At 40.5% G+C, this 23,151-nt stretch overlaps 1 protein-coding gene across 2 annotated transcripts in view; it reads left to right on the forward strand.

Moving 5' to 3' along the window:
* Positions 1 to 13: 13 nt before the first annotated feature.
* Positions 14 to 23,151, forward strand: part of MSH2 (mutS homolog 2) — a 57,977-nt gene continuing 34,839 nt past the window's right edge. For both annotated transcript variants that reach the window (XR_003256426.1, XM_026084457.1), the window contains exons 1-6: positions 14 to 276; positions 2,823 to 2,977; positions 3,324 to 3,602; positions 3,951 to 4,097; positions 5,239 to 5,388; positions 7,840 to 7,973. Coding sequence is in view for 1 of the 2 variants with exons in the window: in XM_026084457.1 (XP_025940242.1) it covers positions 57 to 276; positions 2,823 to 2,977; positions 3,324 to 3,602; positions 3,951 to 4,097; positions 5,239 to 5,388; positions 7,840 to 7,973 (1,085 nt within the window). In the remaining variant the exon portion in view is untranslated. The remainder of the gene's footprint in view (positions 277 to 2,822; positions 2,978 to 3,323; positions 3,603 to 3,950; positions 4,098 to 5,238; positions 5,389 to 7,839; positions 7,974 to 23,151) is intronic.

Below are 23,151 nucleotides of genomic sequence, written 5' to 3' on the forward strand. Positions count from 1 at the left end.
GGCGGCGGTTGGCGGGAGGCGGCGGCGGCGGCAGCGGCAGCAGAAGCAGCAGCAGCATGGCGGTGGAGGCACCGCGGGAGGCCGTGTGGCCCGAGGGCGCGGGTGCCGAGGCGGGCTTCGTGCGCGCCGTGCTCTCGCTGCCCGACAAGCCCGACACCACCGTGCGCTTCTTCGAGCGTGGCGACTACTACACGGTGCACGGCGGCGACGCGCGGCTGGCCGCCCGCGAGCTCTTCCGCACCCGCGCCGTCATCCGGCAGCTGGCAGGGGCACCGGGTGGGTGTGCGGGCGCCAGCGGGCCCCGGGGCCCCGTCGGCCGCTTGGGTTCGCTGCCCGGGGCCTTGCGGCGGAGGCGTGGGGCCGGGCGGGAGCGGGGTGGGTGCTGAGGGGGAGGGAGGCGTGAGCCCGTGCGTGTGTGGTGTGTGTGGCCGTGTGCTGGATGCCGCTGACAGGAGCCGTCTTTGGGCAGCAGGTGCAGCGTTGCTGTGCTCTCGGGGGCAAGGCCTCCGGTGTGTTTCTTCGTTTGGCACACTGTTTTGATGTTCGCTTGCTGCATTTCGTATCTTAATTTAAAATAAGGTATCTTCGATGTCCGTTTTTAAAGACACGTACCTTTTTGTGGTAAGAGAGCATCAGATGCTGCTTACCTCTTTATGCTCTAGGCAGTTATATAACTGCTCAGAGGTACTGGACTGCTGAAGCTTGCACTATGAAGTATTGCTCACAGTAACTGGAGTAATCTATGCCCTTGTTGCTCTGATAAGTGTAGGAAAGAAGATGCTAATTAGTACCCATTCTGAGTAGGATATATGTGACAGATGTAGGTGTACAAATGTAGGAAGGTATCTACAGCAGAAAGCATGGTTCTGCATATATACTTCTCTTGACATAAGCTCATTGCAGGACTATCAGGTGTGCATAATTAATTAAACACAATTTGTTGCATAGACTAACAGCAGTTAATAACGTTTTTTCAGACCATTGGTAGATCTCTATGAAAAGGATTGCATGACACTTCTGTGATAACTGAGGACTGGATTTACATAGTTCTGTAGCGTAGGTGACTGATTAACAATGGTAAAATGTAAATGTGTGGAGTTTCCATTATTAGGTGCTTGACTCATGATGGCCTGCAGCAGTGAATAGCATATTTAATTATGTAATGCATAAGGCTTTTTCTTCCCTTCCCCTGTTGCTTTTTATTTATCTCTTAGTATGAGAGAGTAAAGCTGTCAGACATCAGATGTGTGAGCATCAAGATAAAAATTTTTTTCAGAAGACGGAAACCTTAGTATTATCCTTTGTCTCAGGAAACTAACACTGCAAAGTTCTTGGCAAAATAAACTTGATTGAAGCCTGTTTGTAATGAAAGACATCTCTTATGCACTGGTTTTAGAAAGGGAATGGTGTTCTCATGCTTTTCACCTTCTAGTGCAAGTGATGGGCTAGTAACTAAAAAAATATTTTGTGGAAAATTTGCAGAGTTTGATAGTTTTAAGCCTAGGATTTGAAATAATGCCTTCCAGACTAGAAACACATGCATTGTTATGGTTTTTGAGTTCCATTTAAAAGTAATCACTTTGCAGATGTAAGCCTGTGATTATCAGCTCCAGTGTTAAAATACTGCAAACTATAGCCTTATCTAGAATATCCAGTTGAAAGTCAGCATAAATCTACAGTTTTTGCTTTCAGGAAGGATTTCAAATCGCATATCTGCTGCCTTTTTCTCCAGCTGGTGTATAATTTAGTCACATCTAAAAAAAGAAAAATTATGTTGTATTGGACATCTCTGCACTGGCAAAGAGAACCTACTTATGTGGGCTTAATTACCTGCTTCCAAAAGATGCGATACTAGAGTTCTGAGCAAAGAAAATAATTTTAAAAATCCTACTTGAAATGGTGTCTTACAGATTTATTTATTAGGGATGGAAATTCTGTTTAACATCTTGTACATAAAAGGGTACGTAAAACCTCAAATGCGAGGAATGCCTGCTTGGATAGCTAAACTAGCAGGTGCTGCTGAAAAGCAAGATATGAAGATCCCTATCCATTTGCTGATCTGGCAGAAAACTAAACAACCTACATTTTTGGCTGGGTAGGTTAGTAGTGGAATCATCTTATTCTGTTGTTAGGTTGGTCCCAGAGGTGGCACAAGAGGAAGGGAAGTAGAAGTGATACTGCTCCTCTTGGCAGTTGTAAGGAATTAAATTTGCTCAGCTGTTCCATCTGCCTGCATCCTTGTAGGCGCAAAAGCAAGAAGTTTGCCAACTATACACTCACTAAATTAGGTTTTAATGTAAACTTTCTTGTGATTAGTTTGTGTTTACAGAATATATTGTTTTCCATGGCAGCAGGTCTTGGGATGTGTGTCTTAGCTGTCTCCAGAGTGACAGGCTGTTTTGTGCGTCCATTAGCAGAAGTGGCTTATTCAGGAAAGAAGGCAGGTTATCAAGAAGGAAAAACTGTAGTTTGTTTCCACCACTCACTAGATTAAAAGGCGTGAAAGATAAATTAGAAAAACAAATCAAGAATGCTGTAAGAAGACAAGAAGGGTTAGAGGAACTAATCTTTTTACATACACGTATGTATAAAATGAGTGAAAATTGGAACTGAACAGTGAACACTGCTTTTTATTTGGATATGGTGTGCGCTTTCTTCATTCTTAATGTTAATCAGTTGAGTATTGTGTTTTTGTCTTGTTTCATGGGTTTTCAGAATAACATCCTTTCTGTAGACTGTTAACTCTATTTCCTGGGGATTTCGGTTACCAAAAAAAAAATTAATAAATCCAGGTATCTTAGTTTTTTTTTCTTTTTTTGTAGGAAATCAGAAACTGGAGAGTGTTGTGCTTAGTAAAATGAACTTTGAATCTTTTGTGAGAGATCTGCTTCTGGTTCGTCATTACAGAGTCGAAGTTTACAAGAACAAAGCTGGGAGTAAATCTACCAAAGAAAATGACTGGTATTTGGCATACAAGGTACAATTTTCCTCAGTTTGGGTCTTAGTGATTTTCAGGGACTGACATTGGCAATGATGAATAATGTGATCTGTTACAGATCCCTGTGTTTCTTACTGTTAAGGCAGGAGAAGCTTGTCTTACATGTTTACTGTAGATTGGGAGATTAAGGAAGCCTGAGATACTAGACTTTGTGTAGATGATATGTATAATCTTAATGGTTAAAAAATGAAAACAGATGTATATTTTTTACTAGCAGAATATTTTTTACTTAGTTTTATTCATTGACATCCTTTGAAAAAAATGTGTACACACACACACACACACACACACATTCTTTGAGAAAATATATTTCTTTCCTGAATAGGGTTCTCCAGGAAATCTTGCCCAGTTTGAGGAAGTTCTCTTTGCCAACAATGATATGTCAACGGCCATTGGAGTTGTGGGGGTGAAGCTGTCTACTGCTGATGGACAAAGAGTAGTTGGAGTGGGGTATGTCGATACTACACTGAGAAAATTGAGCGTCTGTGAGTTTCCAGATAACGATCAGTTCTCAAACCTTGAAGCTCTGCTGGTTCAGCTGGGACCTAAGGAGTGTGTGCTACCAGGAGGAGAGACTGCTGGAGAGATGGGAAAACTACGACAAGTAAGAGAATTGCCTGTCACCATGGCCTCATGGCTTATGTTTAGACAAAGCTTTATCTAAAAAGCTGTATCCTAGCTTATTAGCTAGTCTCTGTGATTTATAGAAAAATGAAGGAGTAATTTGTTAATTTGAAGAAATTTTGGTTTATGCGTCCAAAATGTATTATTTTTGTTGACTCACTTGCATTTTAATCAGCAAAAGATGTGTTAAGGGTAAAATCCTGTCTGTTATTCTCTGTGCAGACTAGCCATAAATAAATGTGCATCTTTGGGGTTTGCTTGTAAGGGTGAATGCCCATCCTCTGAAAATTAAAAGTAATTGATAACTATGTATATTTATGCACAACAGGTCATTCAGAGAGGAGGAATTCTGATTACAGACAGAAAGAAAGCAGAGTTCACAACAAAAGATATTGTTCAGGATCTCAATCGCTTGTTAAAATCAAAAAAAGAAGAACAGATGAATAGTGCAGCATTACCAGAGATGGAAAAGCAGGTGAGTGCAGAGCACTGTTTGATGGGCCCATGTTTTGTTTTTGTTTAAGATGTGAAGTGGTGTGTGTGCCTCTTGTGAGCTGATATCCTCTGTCTTTCCCAGTCCTGTTTTATGGTGTATTTCCATACTTCTGTGAAAGTAGTCTGTATGGCCCATGAGAGATCAAAGTAGGTTCTTGCTGAAGTGTTTAGCAGTTCTGCTGCCCTTGAGTCTTTATATTGAAGTAGGATTCACAGGGCCTCTGGAAAAAAATTAAAAAACCCCTTCACTTATTTCTTCAAAATAGTAAATTCTGGTAAGCAAACTGATTGTACACAGGAGATGCTTCCTATTCATAATTTATCTAGCCTGAAGACTGAAATGCAGTCCTTTAATTATTTTGCATGATGGGGAGAGAATCTCATGTCTGGAAATAAAGTACTGTTTATGCTAATATTTGGGGGGTTTTGTGTCATCTTATGGCTCAAACATATGATTTAGTGCCTGCATGTCAACTGAGCATGTTTATTCTTAGTCAGCTGTAAACAAGAGGTAATTTGCTTGAGATAACATATTTTAATTTGTTTTAAGATGTTTTTCATTGTACCTTGCATTTGCAATGAGCACCAGCTGAGTTATTCTCCCTTAACATGTGATTTCATAACAGGTTAAAATTGTTTGAACTCTGTTACCACTAAACAAGTCAGTCATGCTGTTCTCACTCTTTTGTGCTGGCACTAGCATTTGTAAGGCCATGCAGTGAGCCCGATCAGATCCTTGCTCTGGCTGAAAACTAACCCTGAAACCATGTCCTCAGATGATTCATGATCTCATTTATCTGCAATAGGTTGTTTGAGTTCCTTAGCCTGAAACATACTGATAACAGCTTTGGAAAGCTGGCAAGGCATGTACTTCACATCTTTTTTTGTTTATCAGATTATGCAAATGTCTAGTTTGTTGTTCTTGCATCTACCTAGAAAGAAAGTGCAGTGCCCTAGAATGTCCCTGTGAAGAAAAAGTCCTGTCAAATGAGATGAGTCTTTTATGTCAATTCCAGCAGGGACATGACTCAGAGACCTTTTCTGATTGTATGTTTTGTAATTTTATAGGTGCATTTATCAAATGCTGCCTGATTCAAGAGACTCTCTTTTTTTAACTTCAGGTTGCCATTTCATCTTTGTCAGCTATTATCAAGTTTTTAGAGTTGCTGTCAGATGAGTCTAACTTTGGACAATTTGAACTGACTACTTTTGATCTTAGTCAATATATGGTTCTTGATAATGCAGCTGTCCAAGCCCTCAACCTTTTCCAGGTAAGAAATACACATTTTAATTGATAAGCATTTTGCAATATACTACTTTAGCTGCTTGATAAGTAACAGCCTGACAATCCAATCAAAGCTCCTCACATCTTGGTTAATGGTGACTTTTATTTTTTAGCCTTCTATTTTTTTCAGCTATCTTGTACAAACACTAGATTCACTAGTGTTCTAGAAACACTGTTGGCCACTGTTACAGCCTTTTTTTTGTAGTGAGCTTTCTTTGAATACAGAAGGGAAGATCATAAAAGAGGTAGGAAGTGACCACAAAGAAGCGTCTGCATGTAGAATGCAGATGTGGGAAGAGCCTTAAAAGTACTTCATGGCTGTACCCGYGTCTGGCTAAGCAATGCGAGACGTGCTTTGTCGATCCTTGTTCTTAGYTGGGGACGAAGAAGTTCACAGCTCCAATGGCAGGAGCAAACTTGGGGGGAGAGGAGGAGAGCTCCATAGATGCGTGGTATGACAGGAAACTCCAAAGCACAGTTGCTTTCTACAGTAGTGCTCTTTCTAGGAAAGGAAATAGCAGTCTGAATTAGTAGTAGGGAAAGAGGAACCATTTGTCAGGAGCACTGCTGCTGGTGATGGAAAGGGAAGGCTGGCTGAAAACTGCACCAGGCAGAGCAATGAACAGGACAGTATTTAAGAACGTGCTGAAAGCACCAGAGCATGTTAACCAGGCAGTGTCAGTTTTACTTTTTGTGTGCATTTTTTTTCAAATCCAAGCAGGTTACCAATCTTCCCAACCTTCAACCACACCTGTGTCCCCTGACCTATGTAGTCCTAGGAAAACATGAACTCACAGTGGTGTGCTGATACAGTGGAATATAAGCCTTTTCCTTCTGTTCTTGTATTAGCAAACGCTGCTTAGTGATCCTTGCTTGGACTGGGTCTGCATGAATTTCAGACTTATTGGATAAAATCACAAATACGTTCCCCTGTTTACCATGGAGGGATTTCTGGGGGAAAAATGATATGTATTTGGCATCTGAACTGGTGGTTAAATGTGGAGAAAGATGTTCTGACTTCATTGCTTTATTTCCTGATTCTGTGCCACTGTCTAGGGAATGAAGGAGAAGTTAGACCTCTTCCCAGGTTTTATGGAGGTGTTCTAGGAAATTTGACACCCTCTTAGCTACTTCTCTTTATAAGTCCTCGCAGGTGTTAAGTGTCTGTGATAGGAAATGCACTGTCTTGCCTGTCCTCAGGTGGTGTTGTGTGCTTCAGAACAAGGGGAGGTTGCTATGTAGCAGGAAGCTGTGTTATGGCCTGCATGTCAGACTGTCTGAGGAGGTTTTGGGGCAGGCACTGCAGCCAGAGGCAAAATGTTTTATAATTTGAGTCACTCTGTGAAGAGCATAAGTGAAGTTCTGATGGTGCAGCAAATGCAATTGATTATGTAAGATCATAGGAAACCATAGCCTTCCAACTTGGGCATGCTGGAGTAGGTTATTCCTGTATCAAACACCAGTGTCATTTGTAACATGGCTTTAAGAAGCTTGGGAGACTAATAGGTAACTAGACTCTCTGCTGCTTTCTCAGATTCTGGAGTTTCTCATATTGATACAGTGCTGTGCAGAACACTGAAAGTAAGCGTGTACACTTTAGAGCTTAGATTTTCTAGGGCTTAAATCCCTCAATATACCCTCTCACTCCATCTCCTGTTATCATAATGTTAGTCCTATGTCGCAGCTGTTTACAGGCATCGAGACCTGGTACTGGTTGAATGCCTGCCTGCTGTTTTAATTGCAAGTGTTCTTGTGTAGATCTGATATTTTTAGGTTAAAGTTAAAGCAAGTTCGCTTGCTGTTTTTCAGTGCTAAACCAAATTTTTTCTTTCCTAGCTCTTTGTACAACTTAAAACAGAAAAAAAAAAAAAAAAAAAAAAAAACCACCCCACCCACAAGGCTGTCTTAAGTGCGTACAGTTAATATTATACCAAAACTGTAAATAGTAAGCTATAATCTGAACGGTGTGTGTTTGGAGATGTTTATAGTACCCCAAAGATGACCTAGGGAGACTCAATAAAAATCATATAAGTATGTAAGTTCCATTGCCTCCCTCCATCCGCCCTCAAAAGAACTCCAACCAAAACTCTTTAACCAAAGTCTTGTTTCATGCTGCTTTTTTTTTTTTTTCTTCTTATGGACAGGACCTCTTTTTTTTTTTTTTTTTTTTGGACCTTACAAAGGATGATCTAGAGAATGTCTAGCTACATTTCCACCTTTTCTATTCAGTCAGCTAGTATCAAAATAGACAAACCTATTCCTTGCTTGCCGTGTTCCTGGGACCATAGTGTAACTGCTTCAGAGCTATGCTGTTTAATTTGCCTTTTTCATGGATGCCAAGTGAACTTGGAAAAGACACTCTGATCTGTTCTTAGGTGACAAAGTTGAGTGCCATTCGGTGGGCGTCAATCTTCACTAACTCTTTTTTCCTTTCCAGAGTTCTATGGAAAATGCTAATACTGCACAGTCACTAGCTGGCTTACTAAATAAATGCAGAACCCCTCAAGGACAAAGACTAGTTAATCAGTGGATCAAACAGCCACTTATGGACAAGAATAGAATTGAAGAAAGGTAACAGTGTTATATGTTTGATAGACTTCTACAATTTAGTAACTATGTTAGCTGTTCCTTTTTAAGCAAAACACTGCAACAAAGAAATAACTTTAATACTGATTTCTTACTATATTATGAACGGTGGCTGGAATTTTGTGTTCTATCCTCTAGTGGACTGTAGTTAAACAGGACAGAAAGTCTTTTGCTCTGTGAAATGCAAATTGGCAGATTACTGTTAGGTTAAATACTTTGCAATTACAGCCTTTTAAAGAGAGGGGATATGGTATGTTTAGATGGTCAAATAATTCATGCTGCAGGCTAAGGCAGTTTAGCAGCCGCTTTCTAATTATTATCCATACTGCAAATACTCATTCTGTGTAATAATATCATGATGCCACTTTTAGTTTACCAAGAGAAAGAAAAAAAGTGGTAGTAACCTCATTGTATTTCCAGAAACAGGCTGCCTTTGGTTGCAGCTGGGCACTCTTACAATATCTTGCCTTGAGGTTGTAGCCTGAATATGGTCGTCTTTATCTTTCGCCATCTTTCATACTGCTGCCTGTCACAATGTGTCTACCCTACTAATGAATAGCAGTATCAGTTGATAAGAGGCTTTACAGAATCTGGTGGATTTCTGCAGAAAATGTGCAGATAATTCTCAGTTTCACAGAAAGGGAATATCTTAAAGAGCATATTCCTACCGTGTGTGTGTGTTTCTTGGTTATATTCACCATGCAAACAAATGTTACACTTTTTTTTAAGCTCATGCTAAAATATAGCTATCCTCTTATCACCTAAAACCAGACTGCATGCAAACTTGGGTGAATGTTAGGTTAGTACATTGCAAAATGTATGTTAATGTGCATCTTAACAAAACAGAAAAGTCCAGAAAACTGAATTTAATTTTGAAACCTTCTCTAAGGCTCGTATTTCAGATGATGTAGGACTTTAGCACAGATCAGCAGTGCCAAAAATGAAATTTTGACTTGAGCACATTTATACTTTAATGAAGTTATATGCAAAGAGTAGTTTTCTCTCCAGATTTCTGCAGATTGGGTTATTCTGCTTCTCTTCTACAAATTTTTCTCTTTTTCTAAGCATTTGCAGAATGGTGCCTAGTAAGTTGCTGAAAGCACACTTAAAAGTATTATTAATGTGAAGCTGTAATACCTGTCCCCAGATTTATTAAATGTAGTATCTTAATGTTGTGTTACAAGAGCTTTCAACATGAGTTCTTGATGAGGTGCCCAGGATCTATTACTTCAGTCAGTTTTGAACCCTAAAATGCAAACCGACTTTAAATTAATGGTTATGCTTGCTTTAAGATGTTGAAAGTTGTTACTACCATTTGTAGCTTTTTTATGCCAAAGTAAACATTAGGAGTTTTAACATTTTTGTCAAACTCGTTCACTTGTTACTGTGCATCAGAAGTGCTGCAAGTTTGGAAAAGAGATGGTGCTTTCTGGAGCTGGAGTTTAATGACAGTAGGCAGAAAATGTAACTTGACCTGTTTTGTAGAATTATGATCATCGTCTCCACATTTTATGTTGTGGTTCTATCTGGCTAGTACTGATTGTATTCAGGGAAAAGCTATATTTAAAGAAGGGGGGCAGTAATTAAGTTGAGTTAAGCTCTTAGTTGAAGTTTTTAAAAGTTGGTACATCTAATTGTTATGACTTTGAAAGAGATCATTGGTAACCTCCTGTGTTTTGCCCAGCTGTAAAAATCCCTGGGATTGTAATTTGTCAAAAGGAGTTTGTTTAAATCCGTACTTACATGCACTGAAATTCTATAATCATATTTTTCAGTTTTCCTGCAGCATTGTTATACCATACCTAAGCCTGTCTGAGTGCATCGGGCTCTCAAGTGCTACTTGGATTAATTTAATGCTTTGGCTTTGGGATAAAAGCAATGTATTTCACTCTTAAACTGCTGATACACCAGCACTATTTTAATGCTATTCAAAGTGTAGAAGACTGTTCTCTTTTAATCTGAAAGAACAGGCATAATAAAACAAATTTTTAGCGGGGCTGAGGAGATATATTGACAGTTTGCAAATCTTTCAAAAGATATTTGAATTGCCAAGTTGTTCTCTGTACACTGTAATGTAGATTGTGGCTGTTTTAAGAATTTAGAAGCACTTTAATTCGGAGTTTATAGATACTTTGAGAAGAAAATATCTGGACTTGTGTTCCTTTCCAAATGATACTGTTCCCAGGAAAGCAGTGCTTCCCTTGTCGTTGAGATGGGTCACTAATTATTTCTCAGCTTGAAGTGTGCCACGTTAAAGCAGTAGCACTCCATCCAGCACTAACCAGTGCAAATCTCTCTTTCAACTAGGCTAAACTATCTAGGTTTGACTGATGTTATGTGACGCTGTTTTGGAATAAGCTTGTCATTGTGCTTGTCCAGGAAATATTTTGACTTAACTTTTATTCCAGTAACATAGAACTTAACAATAAGAATCTTGTAGCCCTGTAAGACCTGCAGATGGTGCAAGTTATCTTTTGGAGCTAAATGGGTAAACTTTGGACAGTTTGACCAGCAATGTGACAAAATGACCAGCAATTTACGGATGAATGAGACAATATCATGTCAGTAGTCCATATTAACTATTGATGCAAGATACAGTAACAGTACACAGTACATACGCTTCAGATAAAATAATATTTGCCTACTGGAGCAGCTCCTAATTAGAACAAAGAAAATAGGGATTCCTGATACCTGTCTGTCTTGAAAGACACGGRGTTCTGCCCATGCCTGGCTGGTTTTCTGTGATTAAAAAAATAATTATCAGTCATAAGTACACAAGATACAGCCCTGCCCTCTGCCATGGAATGAGTTCAGAAGGCAGGTACCTGAGGTTCTTGCTCATTGCCTTGTCAGCATGTTTCTGAAATTAAATTGTAGTTGCAGAGACAGTAAGTGGAAATAAATATATTAATTGGATAACACGATTGAGCAAAATACAGCAAGCAACTTCAGTATGTTATGTTTCTTTTTCAGATACTGGAAAGTCTGAGGAATGTGGCTGAATGTGTAATACAGTGTTTGTTCTGTTCTGCCCCTAGAAGAGAACTTATGCTGAATATATTTCAACTTTTTTCTGTTTTGGGGGAAAACTCTCTCTGACATTGGTGCACAGCACGGATTTAAGATTCCAGCTAACCTTTTTAGTCCTCTGTGCACACTGTGGCTGAACCTCTTATACATCTATGTCTGATAGCAAAAAAGGGTACAGGGGTCTCGGTTTCAGAGAACCTGCAGTCTGTACTCGAATATGATTTGTTCTGATTCAAGCCTGCATTGAGCTGTATTCCTAAACCTTGTTTAGATAGGCTGCACAGGGGCCGTATTAAAAAAAAACCAGTCCAATCTCTAGCAGAGTCAGAAAATGATAGATTTCTGTAATTCCTTTAGTTAGGTTAGGGAGCTTGAGGTGAATAAATGGATGGCAGGGCAAAATTTCCTTGTATGTAGAACATTTTAATGAATCACAGTCTTGACTGAAAAATAAAGTAGCAGCTTGTTTAAAAATGAAAAAAGCAACTTGTTGCTAGCTAGTGTAGGCAGGCTTGAAAGCCTTTACAGTGCTTTATTTAGTCACAGATTAACCTGGCTGCTTTCTGTAGCAGATAAATGGAGGGGCAGAGTGGGGGAGTACACATGGGAGTTCCCAACAGGGCAGGCGCTTACAGTGCCCTTGAGGAAGCAGTGTGACTGAGGGCCTGTCAGGTGTGCATAAACACACAGTACGAATGGGAAGTGGTCAGGTGAGACTAGAAGCCTCTGTGCACTTGCAGGGCTGTGAGCTCCCTGGGATCACATAAATGTGATGAGATAGCTCATGCAACAGAAGTGCTGCAGTGGATGTTTGTGTGCTCTTTAGGAAGGCCAAGTAGGGAAGATGGAGAGGTTGCACTTTTTGCAAAGGAATGGCTTGAATGCACAGAGCTCTTCTTTGGAAAGGGCAGCAGGCCTGTCGAGAGTTTATGGGTCAGGATTAGAGGGCAGGACAGTGAGGGGGACATCATGGTGAGTGTCTGCAGCAGACCTGCCCCATCAAGATGAGGAAGTGGACAAAGCTTTCTTTAGATGACTAGCAGGAACATGGTGATAGTAGGCCCTGGCCCTCATGGAGGACTTGAACCACACTGAAGCCTGCTGGATTGCAGCATGACGCTTCCATCCTTGTGCATCCTGGCAGACAAGTCAGTTGAATGTGAGTCAGCAGTGCGCCTTTGCAGCAGTGAAGGGTGACTGTGCACTGGGCTACGTTAGCAAGACCGTAGCCAGCAGCTTGGGGAAAATGTTTGTTCCCATCTACTTGGCAGTTGTGAGACTGCATCTAGAATACTGTATCCAGTTTGGAGCTTTGCAGTACAGGAGGGAGACTGGCAAACATCCTTGGAAATATCAAAAGCCATCTGGACACAATCCTGGGGAATGTGCTCTAGGGGACCCTGCTTGAKCAGGGGGGTTGGACTAGATCCCTAGAGGACCCTTCCAGCATCAACCCTTCTGTGATTCTGTGAAACAGGAGCCAGTGCAGCGAAGGGCTGCCAAGAAGAATAGTGGGCTGGAGCACATGGTGTGTGAGGAGAGGCTGAGGAAGCTGGAGAAGAGATGGCTAAGGGGCACCTAATTGCTGTTTTCAGCTACCTCGTGGGTAGGAGTTGTAGACAAGGTGGAGCCAGGCGCTTCTTGGAGGGGCACAGCAAAAGGATGGGACAAAATTGGCACAAGCGCAACAAGGGAAATTCCAGTTGAGTATAAGGAAAGAATTCTTCACCATGAGGATGGTCAGACCCTGGAATGCCCAAGAGAGGTTGTGGGATCTCTGTTCTTAGAGATGTTCAGTGTTCAACTGAAACTAGCCCTACTTTGAGCAAGGGATGGGCCTGGAGTCCCTTTCCAACCTAAATTATTTTGTGATAGGTTTTCACTGCTTATGTGTTCTTTTGTTTTCTAAAACTGTCCCTGCAAAGCATTGCAGATAGGATTTCTTGCTTCTGTCACTGTGTTTGGCAGCTTTGGAAAAACCATTAGGTAGTACCTCTCCAAAGTAATATACTGATTTCAAAGAGTTAAATTAGCAGGTGGTGGCCTGCATCTTAAGTAGAGGAGGGGAGAATTTCTGACTAGCTTAGAGTTTTTTTTCTGAATGACTTAATTAAAATGTATTTCAGCTGAACACTGGGAGTGCCCCTAACACCCGCAGAGAAGGTTCTGAGATACAGTTTGAATCTGAACTAGCTAGAAGATAGAAATGTTATTTGCTGTTGTCATGCAGAGCATGGCACAATAAATATTTTGTGTGAAAGAAGTCATTCCAGTGACATGAAAATTGTGTTGGCCTCCCAGTAAGCCCCTAGAAATGTTAGCAAAATGTCACCTTTGTCATTCCAAAAGTTATATAATCTGTAAGTCCTTTTGTGAAATGTTTGGAACTTGAAGCTCTCAATACTATTTTGTTAACCCTCTTCCCCTCCCTTTAACTATGCTTAATATTTGCAAAACTGCTTTTAGACCACTTGTGTTTCCGTTTGTTTTCCTTGTAAAACTGAGTTTGAGGATGAGTGCTACCTAGAAATATTAAACAAAAGCTCTAATGATCTAGCACATGCCAGACAGGCCACTTCTTTAGGAAAGAATTTCCTTCAAAGTTGGAGGCTCTTGAAAGCCATTTGAAAGTTTAGATCCTTGTGTTGCAAGTTTCCTTGTTTGAGGAAGGTGCCAGGGGCATGTGAAAAAGAGCTGAAAAACTTAACCCCTGAAAAAAGACCTCTTTTATGACACCTACAGGTGTTGGTATTTGGAAAGGAGAAATGCCTAAAAGCTGTTTGTTTTTGCATGCTTATCTGCAGGGATCAGCAATCAGCAATTCAAATCTGTAAATTATAATTGACATAAAACAGGCTGGTGCAGCACTGGAGCAGGTAGTCATAGCATCTCTTAGTTGGGGCTTTCAGCTCACCCAGTTCACCCTGACCAGTCCTTGCTTGGTACAAAACAAATACAAGGAAGAAGTGTTTAATCAGGTTCTTTCACATCTGAATTTGAGGCTCAAGCAAAATTAAATTGAAATTTGGCTGAAACTGTCAAACCAGGTTTCCGTTTCTTTTAAATAACAGAATTGCTTTTTATTTAGGGAAATATGAATGTTTAGCTGCCATACTGTTCTTTTGCTCTCAGCCTACCAAAAGGAGGTGGATGGTAATTACTGCAGTAGTTAAATTTTAAAGTTAAATTAAAAATTTAAAGTTTAAGTTTAAAGTTAAAGTGCAACTACTACAGTAGTTAAATCTATATTTGATTATTCAGGGATTATTATTATTATTTTTTTTTTTTCAAATCACATCCGTAAAGTAAATGGAGTTTCCAGTTTAACGAGTAAATGATATACTCCATGACCACATGGAAACTTTTACTACATGCACGTGCAAAGTAGTGGTCACAACTTTGAATATCATATACAAAAATATGGTGTTCTCTGTTTAAAACAAACAAACAACCCCCCCCAACCCCAAAACAATGAATGCACTGTTGTCTCTTACCTGTTTAATTTATATATTCACAAACATTGGAAAGGTGGCATGCTAGGAAACTGCAATTGCAAGTTCTTTGCAAGATAATTTTGTCTTGACATTTAGTTTAATTTTTCATGTATAAGAATTGTAAAAGCCTTTTAATACTTTGTTTACATATAATTTTGAGTTTAATTTTTCTCTGTATAGAATGAATATAAATGAAGAAGTGCTGGTCTTTTCCAGCAAAGAATCAGAACTTGTTCAGTATGTTCTTAGTTTGTACAAGTTTAAGGAAATACATGGGTTAACAATTTAAAAGAGCGTTGGTGTAGATGTAGTGTAGTAAATTTAATCTTAATTTTAATAATGTAAGGAACTTGAAAGGAATAAAAGCACTAAAAAAAATAATGAAAATATCTTCCCTGAGCTGTCCTAGCCTTTGAAGACCATGCAATAATGTTATTTTATCACTGGCTCCCAAAGTGCTGTATTTAATTAAGAAGGAAAACTGGCACAAAACCTCCACAGTGTAAGGAATTATACTGAGAAGCCGCTTCGTCTGGTTTCCAGCTTTGGCTTCTCTGGTAGGTTTTGGGTGGGGCAGTTTCACTACACAGTTTGATCGTGACTCTACAGTACTTAAGCACTTGCTCTGTTGTCTTCATTGTCCCTTTTTATCGTATGAAAAATGGAAGTTTATTAGCAGTTTCTAAAAAGATGGGCAGTTGTTTTCCAGGAAGTCTAAATCTTACGTTAATGTTCAAAGAAGTATCATGAAACTGTTTGTTCTTGTCTCTTTTTATATTAGTAGGGTTTCTTTGCCTTCATGTCCATGGTACTTGTTCACAACTGCTCTATATGTAAGGATTTCTTGGTCTTCAGTGTGATTCACAGGATTCAGTGTGCAGCTAAAGCTGCTTTTTTGCTTGACTCGTGCACATCATGTGGCAGCCTGCTATACTGAGAGAGTCGTTTTGTAATTGGCTGACACTTGCCACAACTGCTTTAAATCAAAAGGTGTAGTCATGCTTCCCCAGCTGTGGGTTGTCACCAGTTCTGTTGTATTGGCTCTGGCACTAGTGTTTGTGTGGCTGCTCAGTTCATCTCTTGACGGAGTATTTAGCCTGCTAAAATAAGTAAGGGTACAATCTCACTTAGCATCTAATGCAGTAAATTACTAATTTATATTGTGAGTTGGATCTCACAATATGACTGCTGCAGGAGGGTAAACTGGATATTTGCCTATCTAAAATTGGAAGTGTGTTCTCTGAATCTGTTGAATGGAACTATTCACTACCATTTTGTATAATATATATGTATATGGAAATAAATTAATAAATCAAGTGTCTCCTAACATTGAGAAGAAAGAAAACATCTCATGTTTCTGCTGAAGTGTTTAGGAGACACTTAGAGAATCTTATGTGAATCGTTTTTGTTTGTACAGTTCCTTGAGGGTAAGAGACCATTTAGTCCAGCAAGTGTCTGCTGCATTTTTGAGGTGGGGGAGGATTTGCTATGTAAAACATTTTATGTTCAAAACTCAGCTTTGCTGAATGATTTCTTATGTGTTTTTTTTCGTTCAGTAAACATGCATGTTTAAAAGTTGGGAACTGTGATTATCATCATATGAAGTAGCTGTAAAGCAAGAAAGTTTCACTTTTATTTCAGCTCCTCTTTTGTGGTGCTGTTTAGTTCTTTAAGGACAATTTTGTTATTTCTGAACTGAGAATTAGTAATAGTGCAGCAAGCATAAATAGTGATGTTCCATCAGTCTTTGCTCTGAATGACAATTCTCACTGATAGTTAAAAAATAAGTTTAACTCTCATTTGGGAAACATAACTTTTGGGCAGTGTAAAGGGAATAAACCTTCATTTACCTTTAACTTGGATAGCTGACTGTTACTGTAAGTAATCTACCTGGGCTGTGGAACAGAGACATTTGGTTTTGTTTATTAACTGCAATTAGGATGAGCATACAGGTTTACATTGGATGTCCACGTTTATGAAAGTTTCTTTAGAATATAGACAGGAACACCACTTTTTATTTTACATGTTTGACTATTTTCAGAGCTCAAGTCTCATAGAGCAGGGCTGGTCTGTCATGGGGACTGTGGAGTAGTCCCGACTTGGAACTGAATCAGCAGGAAGCTGATCAGAGGGTGACATTGGTGGGTCCCTTGGGGTCCCTGCTGCAGAGTATGGGTGGCCTCTGTCCCATCTGGAGTGAAACAGTGGGACCCTTGACAAGCTCTGGTCATTGCATAAAGAAATGCTCCTGGGGATCCTTCTCCTTATTGCTCTGAAACACATGGCTTGCAGCCTGGAGCTTTTGGCTATGTGAAGAGACAGGTGTGTGATTGTACCATCAGGAGCATTGCCAGCCCTGCCTTATAAATGAAGAAAAATGTTTTGTAAACTTTCTGCTTCTTTCACTTCTCACAGGGGGAAATTTGTGTGTGTGTGCCTCTGTCATGTGGTTCTTTGTTTTGACCTGTGTCCTGGCTGGAAGAGGAAGAGCTGAGCTCTCATTGTAGAGCTGCTGCTTTATTTGCATATGCCTCAGAATGATGCCAGGTGCTGCCTTCCCTCTGAGTCTAAAAATACTGCCTTTGCAGCAGTCTGCTTCAGGAGCAAAATCCTAATTGCATCAAATGGTATCACAAGGATAAGACCTGAGATTTTATTTTTCTGCTGAAGAATCAGTTTTTCTTCTTTACCTTCTTAATCTGCTGGGGTCAGGAAATTTTAAACACCTGTGCAAAAATAATGACTTCTTGGTAACCTATTTCAGAATACATAAGACTGTTGTAAAGTATCTGGGGGAAAAAATATTATATTGGAGGTAACGGTGCATATTCTGATAATCCTGCTTGTTTTTTTGTTTTTTTGTTTTTCTGAGCTCATTGGCTTGTAGTAAGCCTCACAGTCAATACATACAGCCTCCAAAGCTTTGCTTAATTATTATAGAAAATAGTTATTTTGTGCCTGGAATCCTTGATGTAATCTCAGGGCTTTAATTTGCAATCTCTAGACTTTGACAAAATATGCAAATAACGTATACAGCAATTCATGTAGGGTGGAGAAGAGTCTGTTGCCTCTCTACTACATTTTTATTTTGTGTTATATAAATGTAATTGATGTAGGGGAGTGAACTCTGATCTTTGGAAGAATGTATGTATTGAGTTCCTTTAAAAACTTACTTAAAAGCAAACCCTTCTGAAGCTGCAAATACCAGTTATTCTTTTGATAGTAAGATGGTTTGGGAACTAAATTAGGAAAGTTAGAAAAGGCAGAAGATGGCTTGGATGTCTCTTTCTATATAATGTGGCTTAATTTTTCAGGTTAAGCAGCAGGTAGCCTGCTGTGGAGCACTTTCCTCTAGCTGCTTAGTAGCACACTGTGCACCAAGTGCTCTGGAAGTGTGTGCTGTAGGTTTTCTGTGGCCCCCCGAGGGTCAAACCCTGCCTATAAAAGCTTGGACTCTGCGTGACAATGGACTACTTCAATAGGGTTGCAAGAAATAGTCAGTTGTCTTCAGCTGCACATTTGATAGTTTAAGAAAAAAAGAAAAAAAAAAAGCTGGCAGTTCAGTGAAAAGACCTATCCTGTAATAGTGGAATGAAGGTCAAATTCCTCATGCCTAGCGCTAAATGCATCCTGAGAGCATCAGATACTTGCATGCAGATCCTTTGACTAGAGTTCACTTCTGAGTTGAGGAAGGAAGCATGGGAGGGTGAAGAGCAGCAGGATAGATCTCTCTTTTTGGTGGCAGTGCTGGATTTTGCCAACTTAAAGTGTTTGTAGGACTATGGCCTGAAGATGTGGTTTCCTAGTCAGCTTAAGCCAACGTTGGGATATGAGGGGGCTTGTCTGTGCCTAGCAGTGTGACCCCTTCTGTGTGACCCCACAGTGATATGGTCCAGGGATCCACACTGGTGGAAAGCTGATACAGCCACAAAATGGAAGGTGTGTGTTTAAGGAGGAGGCTGCTACCAGAAGCATTGCCTTTAGTGTCAGCCTGTGAAGTGTTTGTTCTTCCTCCATGTGGCACAGCTTGCTTGTGTGGCAGGTTGTAAAGAGCAGGCCAGCCCCTCTGGTGGTCCTCAGCTTTCAAGCCACACCTGTGAGCTGGGTTACAGTTGATTCCTGTGATTTTCTTTTCTGCAGAGGAAAAAGTTCTGAAAATGTGGCTGGTTCTAGAATTGGGCATCATCACAAAGTCTTTTAAGAAGCCAGGACGTTCATCGTAGTGCAAAGATCACTGTAATTTTACTGGGATGACAGCATTGTCTTTGTAAGAAAACAAATGTGACAGGTAAATTGTAAAATATTTTACCACAGAGCACTTTGTTCCTGGTTTGCTGTTTTTGTCAATCTACTTTCTCTACTATACAGTATCTTTTCACCGTTGGAAGCCAGTAATTTCACATCCCCACATAAAGCAGTGATGCGCTTTAAACTGAATCGATGATGTATATATACATTGTTGTACTCTGTTGCTATGTTCTTCAAAATGATGTTCTATCAGCCAGTTATGTTTTCTCATATTTTAGTTCTTTTTTAGGTTGTAACAGTGGTTTTCAGGGGGGCAGGGTGGAGGGAAGCCATAGAGAGGTCATGTGATAGTACAAAGGCATTTAAAATATGCTGTTAAATTGAGAAAACGGGCAATTTTCTGGTAACATACTAGAAAGAAATGACAGCAGATCTCATGGTTTGACCAGAAGAAGGTGGTAAATGAAAGAAGAGCTTGAGCTGTTTAGTGTGGAAGTGGATGCATTTTAAGATGCAGGCAGCTGTATGGCAGAGTTAATGAGAGAAAAACCTTGCTGTTTACCTGGGTGCAAGCCTCTTGCACAGGCCTTTGGAATTTGCTGGCCTGTCTGTCTGTGAACTACAGGCCTTTGTGCACGCACACATATTTGTGGGGGAGGCGTGGGCAGGGAGGGCTGAAAGAGAACTCATTCAGTCTAYGGATGAACAGCTTCTGACACTAACTCAGGCTTTCAATTTTGAACACTAGAAATATTGGGGTGCTAAAATGTATCCATTTATTTAAAAGAAAAATTCCGATCCCCTGCTTTGGAGACTCTCATATGTAAGATGTGCTAGAGAGTTATGTATACAACTCATTTAGAGAACAGTTTTCTCGGTTGTTGATGAAACAAAAACCTTTATTCAAATTCTGCATCTTCAAAGTACTAGAAGAACTACGCTTAGGGCAAGTCCCATGAAAGGCTGTTCCTGCTTGTTAGGTAAATATTGCCACCTACTGGAGGCTCACTTTAGTGGCAGAAGTTGGAGCAATTTCTGTCTGTAAAGAATCTCGGGAAACCACTTGTCAAAGTGTAAGCTGAGGTGGGGAAGGAGAAGCTCAATGATGTTAAGTCTATGGTGTTTGAGTAAAATGAACTGATTTTTGCCTGTATTACTGTCTCAAGCTGATATGTGTATTACTCAGATTTTGTGTTCTCTTTCCAATTTACTTTTACAAGGATTATTCTAGTTTTGTAACAAAATCTTTTGTATAAATGATTTGGGATGCTAAAGGCTTTCAAAAGCATGTGTAGATTGTCTAGAAATAAATGTCTTGCATTATTATTTCTTTGTGCTTGTCTGAGAGCTTTTGACTTATTTTTATGAATGGATGTAACAGCTCTCATTATATCAGGCAAAATGGCCTGGGACAGCTACTTGAGCAGTATAATTTTATGCTGCTAGGATATGTGGACTAGAATAAGCGGAATCTCAGTGCCTGGACTTCAAGAATCTAACTTGTTAAGTGTGTCCAGAGAGAGCTTAACTCAGTTACTTTGGATTAAGAAGAGATTTGAATTTTAAAGAAATGTGATGGAAACCAAAATAAGGGTCCACAAGGTGTTTTTCTCATTCCCTTGTATAAATGAAATCTAAAATTAAGCTGGTGTAACTATGCATGTAGTGAAACTTTTATAGTAGCATTAAGGCCTTAACATATCTTAAAGCAGTCCTTAATATGCTTCTTATGTAAGTGGAGCTTCCTGCCAAAATTCATTGTAATCAGGTTGAGTAGTAAAAAAAAATTTTTCTTAGTCTTTAGTCATAGAAAGTCTTTAGTTGATATAGGATACAGTTATATGCTCTTTAGAAAATTCCACTGTTGTCTGGTCATGGAAGAGAAGTTACAATCTTTAAGATCTTTTTAGAAGTAATTGATCTTCTCCAATAAGAGAGTGCATTCTTCATTTGATTTCAGTGCTAACGTTTCTTTTCCTAACATCATGTGGAGTTTTTAGTGCTCTTGCTGAAAARATCTCTTATTTTTCCCATGAAAATGGCTGGCATAAGTTGGCATTTTAAGTAATTACTCTAGTAATAATTAAATATATCTTATTTATTTATGGATCTTGGTTTCATAATATGATAAAAATTTCATGTTTCTTTTTCTGAGCAGAACTGTTTGGAGGAAGTGCTCTTGTTCCTGTGTGCACAAAGAACAGAGGAATAGAATTGCCCGAGGTCTTGCAGGTCTGGGGAGGAAGGGTTCAAACCTCAGTGCTTTATAACTCAGCTTGTTGTACACTTCACTAGATTATTAGTTTTATGTCCTGGGCATCCTTGCCTCGGCACTTAAAAATGTCCTATTTAATCTAACAAAAAAACCCTCTACTACTTATTTGGTTGTTTATTTTAATCTATTAGCTCATTTGCCYGCTCGTTCTTGTTCTCGCTTGCCCGCTCGTGCTTCCTCGCTCSTGTGCTCTCTGGTGTGTTCTCTTGCTCTCGTTCTCTCGCTCGTTCTCTCGCTCGTGCTCGCTCTCTGGCTCGCTTGTTCTCTCGCTCGTTTGCTTGCTTGCTCTTGTTCTCGCTCGCTTGTTCTCACTCGTTCCCATTCTTCCTCACTCGTTCCTGTTGTTCCTCGCTCGCTTGCTCTCCTTCTTGCTCACTCTCACTCGTTCTCGCCCGCTTGTTTTCACTCGCTTGCTCGTTCTCGCTCGTTTTCGCGCTCTCTCTCTCTTGTTCCTCACTCKCTCGTTCCCGTTCTTCCTTGCGCTCTCGCTTGCTCTTGTTCTCGTTCATTCGCTCGCTCACTCGCTTGTTCTCTTGCTTGTGCTTGCTCGCTTGTTGTCTCTCTCCCGCTGTCTTTCCTGCTGTCTCTCCCGCTCTCTCGCGCACCTGTTCTCTCTCTCGCTGGTTCTCRGTTGCTCGCTGGTTCTTGCCCACTCGTTCTCGTTCTTGCTTGCTCACCTGCTTGTTTGCTCTTGTTCCCTCGTTTGCTCTCGTTCTCTCTCTTGCTCTCGTTCTCGCTTGTTCTCATTCTCGCTCACCTGCTCGTGCTTGTTCTCGCTCGCTTGCCCGCTCATTAGTTCTCACTCATTTTCGCTCGCTCTCTGTCACACTCGCGCTCTCGTTCTTGTTCTTGTTTTCTCTTGTTCGCTCGTGTTTTCACGCTCGCTCRTTTTCTTGCTCTGTTTCTTGGTCGGTTGCTCATTTCTCACTCTTTTCTCTTGCTCGCTCTTTACTTTTTCCTCGCTCGTTTTTTCGCTTGCTCATTTTTTCTCTCGCTCGCTTGCCCTTTTCATTGCTTGCTCGCTCGCTTTTCTTCCCTTGCGTTTTCTCTCACTCACCTTTTCATCGCTCACTCACTCACTTTTCATCCCGCGCCTTTTCTCTCTTGCTCGCGCGCCTTTTCTCTCGTCTGCTTTTTTCACCCCTCGTTTTTCACCCCATGTTCACCCGCTTTTTTCTCGCGTTCGCTCATTTTTAATCCCTCGTTCGTTTTTTCTCGTTCGCCTGCGTTTTCCCCATTTGCCTGCGTTTTCCCACCCGCATTTTCCCTTGCGTTCACCTTTTTCCTCTCCTTCGCTCGTTTTTAATACCTCGTTCGCTTTTTTCCTCTTGTTCACCTGCTTTTTATCCCTCGTTTTTCACCCCTCGCCCGCTTGTGTTTTTCACCCCTCGCCCGCTTGTGTTTTTCACCCCTCGCCCGCTTGTGTTTTTCACCCCTCGCCCGNGTTTTTCACCCCTCGCCCGCTTGTGTTTTTCACCCCTCGCCCGCTTGTGTTTTTCACCCCTCGCCCGCTTGTGTTTTTCACCCCTCGCCCGTTTTTCCTCACGTTCACCTTTTTTCTCTCGCTCGCTCGTTTTTAATCCCTTGCTGTTTTCTCTCGTTCGCCTGCTTTTCTCTCGCTCGTTTTTGATCCCTCCCTTGTTTTTCTCTCGTTCGCTCGGTTTTAATCCCTCGCTCCTTTTTCTCTCGTTCGCCTGCCTTTTTCTCTCATTTACTTGGTTTTTTGCTCGTTTTTTTCTGCTTGCTCGCTTTTCATCCCTTGCTCGTTTTTTTCTCTTGATTGCTCGTTTTTAATCCCTCGCTCGTCTTTAACCCCTCGCTTGTTTTTTCTCTCGCTCACTTTTAATCCCTTGCTCGTTTTTAATCTCTCACTCATCTTTAATCCCTCGCTCATTTTTTCTCTTGCTCACTCGCTGTTTTATCGCTCACTTGTTTGTTTTTCTCTCGCTTGTTTTTCTCTCAATGGTTTTTTCTCTTGCTCACTTGTTTTTTTTGCTCATTTTTTCCTCGCTCACTTGTTTGTTCGCTAGCTTTTTCTCTCGTTCGCTAGCTTTTTCTCTCGTTCGCTAGCTTTTTCTCTCGTTCGCTAGCTTTTTCTCTCGTTCGCTAGCTTTTT

The sequence above is a fragment of the Apteryx rowi genome, unplaced genomic scaffold (assembly GCF_003343035.1).
Source record: "Apteryx rowi isolate R43461 unplaced genomic scaffold, aptRow1 scaffold_64, whole genome shotgun sequence".
Classification (NCBI taxonomy): domain Eukaryota; kingdom Metazoa; phylum Chordata; class Aves; order Apterygiformes; family Apterygidae; genus Apteryx; species Apteryx rowi.